General features: G+C 53.3%; 1 protein-coding gene across 2 annotated transcripts in view; it reads right to left on the bottom strand.

Annotated features, from left to right (window-relative positions):
• Positions 1 to 1,411: 1,411 nt before the first annotated feature.
• Positions 1,412 to 10,483, bottom strand: part of PVRL2 (poliovirus receptor-related 2 (herpesvirus entry mediator B)) — an 18,333-nt gene continuing 9,261 nt past the window's right edge. The window contains exons 5-8 of one of the 2 annotated variants that reach the window (XM_006759539.2): positions 6,677 to 6,830; positions 3,349 to 3,412; positions 3,132 to 3,218; positions 1,412 to 2,526 (exon numbers count right to left, since the gene is read on the bottom strand). In XM_006759539.2, coding sequence (XP_006759602.1) covers positions 2,260 to 2,526; positions 3,132 to 3,218; positions 3,349 to 3,412; positions 6,677 to 6,830 — 572 coding nt within the window. In that variant the 3' untranslated portion in view covers positions 1,412 to 2,259. Of the gene's footprint in view, positions 2,527 to 3,131; positions 3,219 to 3,348; positions 3,413 to 6,676; positions 6,831 to 9,153; positions 9,833 to 10,483 lie in introns of those variants that run through there. The other variant, XM_015561215.1, reaches the window with a different exon arrangement.

The raw sequence follows: 10,483 nt of genomic DNA on the forward strand, positions 1-10,483 counted from the left end.
TGGCCTATTGGTTCCACATGCCCTAGGTTCCGCCCACCAGCTTCAGGGCCTGGCCCTGCTATTGGAGCCATGGATGAGAACCCCACCCATTTCTTCGGAACGCCCTTTTTTATTGGCTCCCACTCGCAAGCAGGTCAAAGCACACCTGCCCGCCCTGCCCATTGACTTGTGGAACCCGTGCCTATTGGTTTGCTACGCCGCGGGTTCCAGCGCTCCTTTACCATTGGTTTGTGCTGAGCACTTTGCAACGCCCACGGACTCGTCGCCTCCGCCCCTCTTCAGAAGGCACGCCTCTTTCGACTTTGCCCCGCGGAGAAGTTGCCATGATAATTGGCCGGCTTTGGTCCTTATAGCATTATGATTGGCTCAGCAGGCACAGGTTCTCCACCCTTGTGACATAATCGGATTGGTGCGTTCATTGGCTAACGTGCAGGGTCGAGGGACACGGGTAAAGGTGGGTTGCGCGGCAGAGGCTGCTAGGCAGCAAGGTCAGGCCTCGCGTCCCACCAGGCACCGCGGCAGAGGGGCAGTCCCCAGTCCGGAGTCAGCGACCGAGAACCGGAAGTTCTGGCCCTTCCCACAGTGCGTCGGGAGAATTCTAACCGGCTGTGTGAACCTTCGCCGGCTTCTTGTTACCCACAATGCCCTTTCCCCGTTTAACGCGACAGTTGCCATAGACCCACCTCTCTCTCTCGTTACCCATCATGCCTTCTGTCCCCCGCTCCCCCCCACCCCGGACCTGCGTCACTGCGGCTTCTATCTTTGGCCCATTCATTTGTCCCATTACCCAGCATGCCCCCGTCCCATTCATTTCAGTTCCACTGCCTGTACTACCTTTAGCACATTTCTGCCCGTGCACTTCCATCGTTCTTCTAGCTAGCCCTTCTTAAATAACCATCATGTTTTGGGTCTATTATCTAGCATGCCTGCGGCCCCTATTTCTCCATTTATTCACCCTGTCTGCCTCTGGCTCATTCATCCAGATCTATTACCCATCATGTCCTGAGCTCTTATTACATTATTCATAATTTTGACTTTGGTCTATTCTTACTTGCCATTTATCCATTAAACCCGAGTCCCTCGTACTTGATTACTACCATTTATATCTGTTCCGTTTATTTCTGTCGATTAGACTGCTGTTCACTGCTTCCTTTTCATTAACCACAAGCCCTGGATTCCTCCCCCTCTCCTTCTATTACCCATCATTACATTTTTTTTTTGCTTATGCATATTTAGCCATTATCCCTTCGATTATTTTTGTCATGTCTTTGGCTTTTTTTATTTTTGTCTGTAACCCATCTTGACTTCATCTACTGATTCCCTTAAGTCCTGGGCCCCCTATTTATTACCCATCATCATGTTCCACCCTCCCCCCATTCACATCCCACAGAATACACAAGTTGAGATCTGGTCAAAGTACAAATTCATATTGGTAGGAAATGCCCTATTTACAAAACAATATCAGATCCCTTACCCCAATCCAGGTGACCATCTCCTCCCCCTACCCCACCTCCGGGAGATATTTGGGTCCCATTTCACTGGACAGCAGTAAAAGGACTTAGTAGTCTTCAAAGTAACACACAAATTCTTCTCTCAAGGCTGGGGTCAGCAAGGCACACTCTGCATGACACTCACCCTATCTAGTCCTTGACTGGGCTTAATTCCCTGAAGATAGGATTTGGGCAAGTGGGGACTCAGGGAAGGGTCCGGACCCTGTGACTCCTGCCTGCAGGAGGAGGGAGACAGAGAAGTTATGCCTTGGGCTGGGGACTCCCCTCCTTCCCACCATTGGGGAACAGACAGGGTGGGGAGGGGGCAAGTGGGGCTCTGCTGCCTGGAGGGCTCAGGTCTGAGCAGCAAGGTGCCTGCCCCCCAACATCCAACCCAGCAGAGCTATTGGGAGTTGACTACCTAAGGACACAGTAGAGGTCTGGGGTCTTCTTTGGAATTTGGGAGGAGACTGCAGAATGTGAGGCGTGAACTAAGGTCAGTTTTAGGAGTCCTTGGGTCGGATTGTGCAGAAACATATTTCCCCTCCCTCAACTCATGAGATAAGGTTGCCAGGTTTCCATTGTCATGGCCGGTTTCTCTAGGTCAGAGATAATGGGTTAGAGGTCACAAGGGATCCACCAACATCAAAGTCACAGATGAGATGCGTGTGTTCACTGACAGTGGCTTGGCCAGAGGTCAAGCGGCACAAGAGTCCTGGCAGCGACTTGAGGGATGAAAAAGAGAGGTAAGAGCCAGGGCCATGGCGGCTCACACATACATGGCCCGGGACATGACAAAGCCTTTGCCTGGGTAGGAATCAGAGGGACTAGCGTAGGAGAGGGCGTCATAGATGGGGTTGATCTTGTCCAGGTAGTCTTCCTCATCGTCATCCATGTCCTCCAGATCCAGGGGCACCCGCTCCACAACAGGCGGCCCTGGAGGCACGAGGATGGGGGACCCCAGACTCATGGCCCCCAGGAGCAGGGGCCCCGGCCGCTCTTCCAAGGTGGGCAGCTCATGGTACCGAGGCATTTCCTGGGGGCAGGGAGGGAATAGGAGCTCAAGGTCACTCCTGAGCTTGACATGGAATCCCAATCTGCCCCTTGACTCCAAAATCCCGACCATCTCCCCACGCCAACGAGGCCCAACCTTACCCCTGTCACTGGGTCAATCATATGGCTTGTCCCTAATTCAAAGCCCCGAGGGTGGACCCTACCCTGTCAACCCTGGGTCTCTACTTTGTCTTTTGGTTTCTGACCTAAGTCTTTCCCCATGTACCTTTGACTTTAATCTTGACCTCAAGTCCTTAACCTGAAGCCTGAAACAGCCCCTTAAACTTGGACTGGTTACAACTTCAGTATCTGACCCCTGACTTCCAGTAGATGGCTGATGGGACTCTATGTCTTGTCTTACAGTATCGAGCCAATGTGGACGTTCAACCAATCTTCATGGACTGACTTTAAACTCTAACCTCATGTCCTCAGAGTTTTTCAGTCATGACCTCCCTCACTGAATTGTAAACACAGCTCGATGCCATAAGCTCTGATCAGAAACACAGCTCTGAATTTGAGTTGTGACCTTTAATCCTTAACCTCTATGTCAGCGACTGTACACAGCCTCATCCTCGCCCGAGATCCTACCTGCTCAGCACATGAGACGCCAGCATCAAAATAGGGGGTCTTGAGTGGGCTGTGCTCTGAGGCCCCAAGAGTGAAGAGCTGGGAGGGCTGCAGTGGGAGGGGGTGGGATAGGTCAGGACCCCCCGCCCAGCCCACCTCTTTTCCCCAACTCCCTCTCCCCACCATGGCCTTCCTGGGGAAAGGTGGGGGCGGCCTGGGTTCCAGGCAAAGCGCTTACCATCTCTGGCTCCTCCAGCTTTGTCTTTGGGGTTGGTGGCTTGTATGATGGAGGCCCCTCCAGGCTGTAGGGTAGGAGGTAGACAGGTGGAGGCTTAGACCTAAGAAGCCCCCCAACCCTAGGGCCATTGCACAAGCTCCTCCTTCTGCCTGATATCCCTTTCTCCCTCCTCCCCCATTCCCCTTGCCCAGCTAACTCCTACTCATCCCATGAATCTTCTTCCAGGAGGCCTCCCTGACTCTCCAGGAGGATCACAATCTCCTGTGATGTGGTCACATCTGGTTGTACACCTCCCTCTTAGGGCACTTAACTGAGTTTGTATTTGAAGTGTTATTTTTTTTTTCTCAATTGGAAGGGAGGGAGGGGGAGAGAGAGAGAAACATCAATATGAGAGACACAGCGACTGGTTGTCTCCTGCATACACCTGACCTGGGGTAGAGGGGAGCCTCCTGGGGGTGGGGAGTGAACCCACAACCCAAGTACATGCCCTTGTCCAGGAATCGAACCAGGTACCCTTTAACCACTGAGCAACACTGGCCAGGGCTGAAATGTTATTTCTTATTTCACTCAATGACTATACCCAGCCATGAGCATGTGAGGGAGAAAATGAGATCTTTGATCAACATGGTGTTCCCAGAACCCACTATGAAGAATTCAGTAAATATTTGTTAAGAGAATGAATGAAGGATTGAAATGCTTTCCTATCCTCCAAACCAGTGGTCGCCATGGACCACCGGTTGGCGACTGCTGCTCCAAACTATGTCAAGTTCCCTCTTTCTACGTACTCACAGACCAGAGCATCCTGTATACATAATGATGGGCATTTTTTATGCCTTCAATACCCAACTCAGCTCTGGCTGGTGGTGGTTCAATTCCTGGTCAGGGCACATGCCTAGGTTGCGGGTTTGATGCCTGGTTGAGGAACCTTTGGAAGGCAACAAATCAATGTCCTCTCTCACATTGATGTCTCTCCACGGATCAGAGCATCCTGTATACATAACAATGATGGGCACTTATTATGCCTTCAATACCCAACTCAGCTCTGTTTGGTGGTGGTTTGATTCCTGGTCAGGGCACATGCCTGGGTTGTGGGCTCTCTCCCCGGTAGGAGGCATGCGGGAGGCAACCGATTGATGTTTCACTCTTTTTTAAAAAAATATATTTTTATTGATTTTTTTACAGAGAGGAAGGGAGAGGGACAGTTAGAAACATCGATGATAGAGAAACATTGATCAGCTGCCTCCTGCACACCCCCCACTGGGGATGTGCCCGCAACCAAGGTACATGCCCTTGACTGGAATCGAACCTGGGACCCTTCAGTCCGCAGGCCCACGCTTTATCCACTGAGCCAAGTTGGCTATGGCTGATGTTTCACTCTTTCATCAACCTTTCTCTCTCTTTCTCTCCCTTCTTCTCTCTCTCAAAATCAATACAAATATTACAAAAAAATAAACCAACACAAAAAACACTAACTCAGATATCCCCTCCTCCAGGAAGCCTTCCATGACCTTCTGGCTTCTCTCAGCTCCCGTAGGTTCCCTAGCTCATCCCTGGCCATGCTGCACCATCACTGCCTGGGGCCGGTCTGTCTCCTCCAGACCCTGAACTGGGGTTCAGGGAGGCAGGGCCAGGGCCATCTCAGGCACCACTGCGTCTCAGCGCTGGGCTGGGCGCAGGAGGTACGAACTGCAAGGTGTTGTTTCGCTTTGACTAGATGATTAAGACAGTGGTTCACACACTATCTTGTGCATCAGAATAACTTAGGGAGCTTGTTATACAGAGTCTGAACCCTTCTTGTGAAAGTTCTGATGTGGTAGGTTTGGCATAAGCCCAGGAATATGCATTTTTACCAGGTGTTCCCATGCCACTCCCCCACTGAGTCGTGTTATTTCATAATTTATGTTTCCATGGTATATGTATGCGTGTGGACACTTTATTTTTATAGATTTTTTATTTTTTATTTTTAAATATATTTTATTGATTTTTTTACAGAGAGAAAGGGAGAGGGATAGAGAGCTAGAAACATCGATGAGAGAGAAACATCGATCAGCTGCCTCCTGCACACTCCCCACCGGGGATGTGCCTGCAACTAAGGTACATGCCCCTGACTGGAATCGAACCCGGGACCATTCAATCCTCAGGCCGACGCTCTATCCACTGAGCCAAAGCGGACAGGGCCTGATTTTATTTTTTTTAAATACGTTTTTATTGATTTCAGAGAGAAGAAGGGAAAGGGAGAGAGAGATAGAAACATTCATAATGAGAGAGAATCACTGACTGGAAGCCTCCTGCACACCCCCTCCTGGGCATCGAGCCTGCAACCCAGGTTCACAGGCCGACCCTCAACCACTGAGCCACGTATGGACACTTTTTAAATGTTTGTCTCATCATTGCGTTCTTCCCTCCAGAGCCTGGTCCTGGGTGGCTGCTTTTTGAATATTGGTTGAATCGCTGCATGGATGTGAGACTTGGTCGAGGTTCCATATGTCAAATACATCTCGTCAAGCCTGGCACATACAAGGGCTCTACACAGAGAAGTGTGGCTAGTTTTCCCCAATATCCAGGCTCCTTCTTTCTCATACTAATAAGGATTTTAGCTGGGCACATGGCCACCCAGAATAAAGACTACATTTCCTAGCTTGCCCTGCTGCTGGGGACAGCCATGTGACAGGTTCAGGTCAATGGAAGTGAGAAGTGATGCATTTCCTTAAAGGGTGACTGAATACCCTGTATTTCTTTCCTTTTTTAAAACAATATATTTTTATTGGTTTTAGAGAGGAAGGGAGAAGGAGAGATAGAAACATCGATGATGTGTGTTACAGGGCATTGATTGCTGCCTCCTGCACACCTTCCACTGGGGATCGAGCCCGAAACCCAGGCATGTGGCCTGACCGGGAATCAAACTGTGGCCTCCTGGCTCATAGGTTGACGTTCAACCACTGAGCCATGCCAGCCAGGCTTGGAATACCCTGTATTTACATTTCCTTTCCCCACTGGCAGGAACGGGGGCTTTGAGGCCAGGATAGCCATGTCTGGTTGTGAAGTATGTCGAGAATGACAGGAGAGTGGGGAGCCTTTGAAATGTGAATAAAGGTGGAGCAACAAGCTAGCAGGAGCTGGGCTCTGACGACTTCACATAGCAGAGCTGTCCTATCCATGATTTATGAGACAGAAGCTAGCTCTCCTCTCTATCCTACCTAAGTTATAGTTATTTGGGGTGTCTGTTGCACAGAGCCATTACGATGGTTTTCTCCCACCTTTACCCCCACCGCAGGATCCCCAGTTCTGGGACCCTTCCCTCATCCACTGCTTCGGGTGCATCACTTACTCGTCTTCCTCCTCTGCCACCTGCAGCCTCTGTTCCTTCCGCTGCTGCCGGCAGATGAGGATGCCCGTGGCGACCACAGCGGTAGCAATGATGGCAGCGATGATGCCCCCAATGATGCCACCGGTGGCTCCTGCACCTGATGTGTTGGGGGACTCTGCAAGAAGAGGGACAGCGTAAGGGGGTCTCCAGGAGGAAGCCACAGCTCCTTACTCCCAGCCCAAGTCATCATCCACTTGCCTATCTCAAAGGCAGGGGACATTCTTTCATTCAACTTATCCTTGTGGAATAGAGTGGTGAATAAAACATACAAAAGCCCCCACCCCGAGAGAATTTATGTTCTAGTTGGGCAGGGAGACCAACAGTACAGAAACAACTACAATATGCCCGTAAGTGATGTAGGATAAAACTATAGTGGGTCTGGCTGGTATGGCTCAGTTGGTTGGGTGTAGTCCCACGTACCAAAATGTTGTGGGCTCAACCCTCCGATAGGGGCCCTGCAGGAGGCAGCCGATCAACATTTTGTTTTTGAAAAAGCTTCACATTTAAAAAAATATATATTTTTATTGATTTCAGAATGAAAGAGGGAGAGAGAAACATCAATGATGAGAGAGAATCATTGATCGGCTGCCTCCTGCACGCCCCCTACTGGGGATTGAGCCCACAGCCTGGGCATGTGCCTTTGACTGGAATGGAACCCGGGACCCTTCAGTCCGCAGGCGGATGCTCTATCCACTGAGCCAAACCAGGTAGGGCCAATGTCTGGTTTTTATATCAATATTTTTCTCTCTCTCCCCGTTCCTCTCTCTAAAAAGAAATAAAGAATCTTTAAAAAACAAACAAACAAAACTGCAAAGTGGGGAAGGTGATGGGAAGTGATAGAGCAGGTAGTCAGAGAGTTGTACTGCAAGGTGACACTTGAGCAAAGATCTGAAGGAGCTGTAGCGGGTGAGTGATGGGGGGGGCGGGGGAAGAGGGTGAGAACATCCTGGCAGAAATGGCAGCCAGTGCAAAGGCCCTGGGCAGGAAGCTTGGTGCTGTTTTTAAGGAACAGCAAGGAGCAGAGTGAAGGAGGGGGTGCACGGGGAGATGAGGGAAGGGACCTGGTGGGAAGGGACGTAGAGCTACAAGGCAGAGAACTGGGGGATCCTGGGGTTAGGATCACAACCAGTCATTACAGGGAATGCAGTCACCCTGGTCCGAGGCTCAGAGCTCCTCCGACCCCACAGGAAATGCCGAGTGAGAAACTCATGGCCTCACGGGCCTTTCCTGTGCAACACGCTTCGCACTTCCTGAAGCTGTTATTGGGGTAATTGCTTGTGTGACTGCCAAGGTCTACCCTAGGCTGTGAGTTCCGAGGGACGGGCTGGTCTTGCGAGATGTGTAAGGGTGGGTGGGCATGGGCGCTGGGGACCTGCTATAGCCAGATGGACAAAATCCCCGCCCCTGCCCTCTAGGTGGGAAGGGGGGTGGGGGTTGGAGGGGGTGTTAGACGGATAAGCAACCAGAATGCAAAAGCCCCACCCACAGGCCCCACCCCTCCCATGAAGCCCACTCCACAGATGAGATCCAGCCCCCAGAGGAACCACACTGCCTGCTCCACAGCTGGGCCCTCTCAGGAGGGCTTGCGTGTGGGAGGGTAACAGAGTAATTGCCGCTCAGTCCACACCAGCCACCCTCAAATCACTGTTATTCCAGCCGTCCTGACTGCGTGTGAGGTCTGCCCGCGTCAGGGCTTCATCCCCAGTAATTAAGTGGAAGTCAAAACTGGTAGAAGTAAACTCACCAAGCCCTTCCCCGCCGCCCAGCCCCCACCGGGCCGAGGAGCTGAGCCTACTGAGTCCAGTGACAGCCTCGGGAGCAGAGACAAGGGCCGTGGCAGTGGCCCTGGGGCCAGGGAGCGGAGGTGGCGGGGATTTACCCCTCCCCCTCCCATCCCCCCACCTCAGTCCCCAGCCTGGGGTGGGGAGAGGTCCTGGTTGAGGGGAATTAGGTGGTGATGCAGCAGCTACAGCCCCTACCTCTGAATCACTGAAAATTCCCTGTAGCTGGGCCCCAGGGAAAAGGAAGAGGAAGGAAGCTGGGAAAGGCCACTTCTCCGGGTGGAGAGGGGGGACTTTCCTGGTTCCTCAGTACCCACGCCCGCCTTGCCTCCTGGGGGCCCCGTCGGGGGCAGCGCCCCCTCCCCAGGTCTCACAACCTCGGGGAGTTGGGTGTGCACTGCTCCCGGATAATCTGACCATGGCACCCTCGGCAAGCGCCCGGGGGTCCGGGATCCCTTGGCCTCGGGGAAGGCAGCCTCAGTGCTGGAACCTTCAAGCCCAAGCCCTCCAGCCTCTAAGCCCAGATCCCACCCCACTGGCTCGGGGTCTCCGCACCCAAGGTGTCCTTCAAGGACCCAGATAGAAAGAGCCCCCCAGCCTCCCACTCCGCTTTCCGACCCCCCAGGGAGGGGGTCCAGTGTATTACAAGACACCCCCGATTTTTCCTCCAAGTTTATTAACTCCTGAGTGTCACAGGGCAGGGCTGGGGCAGGCCAGAGCCAAAACCAAGTCTCTGGGGGGTCCGCTGTGGGTCCCCCTTCCCCTCCCCCGTGCAGCCCTGGAGCCGGAAGTCCAGTGTGTGATATTCCACCCCCTCTGAATCCCAGGAAAGTGGGAGGTAGCATTTGCGCTCCAGTGTCGTCCAGACAAACGAGTCCAACCAGTCCGTCACCCGCGGCCCCCGCAGGCTCGTCTCTGTCTCTGTCTGGGGGTCACACGTAAACCGCCCGCCGGGAGATGAGGGAGCCGTCCAGCTGGGACTCCATGTCATCCTCGAGTGCCGGGGACGGAGGCAGCATGAGGCCTTTCTCTGCCTTCTCCTCCTCTTCCTCGTAGTCCTCCTCCTCGTCCTTGCCGTCCGGCCTCGGGGGCCCAGGGGCCGTGGTGGTCCAGAAGACGGGGCCTCCGTTCTCAAACACTTGAGTTTTCGGATCATAGGATCCCTGGCCGCTCTCTGGTCCTCCTCCCGCCGCTCCCGGGCTCTTCCTCCTCCTCCTCACCCTCAGCAGGATGAAGGCCAAGGCCCCCCCAGCCAGAAGCAGCAGCACCAGCAGTGTCCCCCCCACGGCCCCCCACACCATTGAACCCTCGTCTCGGGAAGAGGCCCGGGGGCCGTCTGAGGAGAGAGAAGGAGGGGTGAGAGAGAGAAAGGAAGACACAAGGTCAAGAGGATACATCTGGGGAGGACACGGCAGGGGAGTGACAGGAACAGGGAGGTGGCTCTGATTAGGCAAAATGGGGGGTGGGGGTGGGAGAGAACCCATTCACTCTTTGCTACAGGCTGAGTGCTCTGTATGCGGGGGAAGAGGGGGGGGGTTGCCAGCGGGTGGCCCCAATCTCCTTATACCCGCACAGTATTATTAAACTTTCTAGCCAACATTTCAGAAACCAGGTGACTTCACTGAAAATTCCATTTGGGATGCGGGGTGGGGGTCAGATCTGGCAACACCAGTCTCATGCCCTCCACCCGGTGAGGGGCTGTAGCGGAGTGAAGGCTGTGGCTGGGCAGGGAACAGAGTTCCACACCCGGCCACCAGGTCGCGTGCCAGGACCCAGGAGGCATGTGACCCCTTGAAGATGAGCTGAGGTCACGGTCACAAAATCTTGGGGTGGAACCAGCCAGGAAGAGGGAGAGGTGGATTGGAGCAGGAGGCTGTCTGACTCCAAAGCTCTCTGTACTCCAGAGGAGAAGGGACCTTCCTCCCTTGGAGTGCTGGGAGCGCCTGGTCTGGGCCGCATGGCCTGCCTCCTGCCTGGGCCACCTGCC

Source organism: Myotis davidii, unplaced genomic scaffold (genome assembly GCF_000327345.1).
Source record: "Myotis davidii unplaced genomic scaffold, ASM32734v1 scaffold796, whole genome shotgun sequence".
Taxonomy (NCBI): Eukaryota; Metazoa; Chordata; class Mammalia; order Chiroptera; family Vespertilionidae; genus Myotis; species Myotis davidii.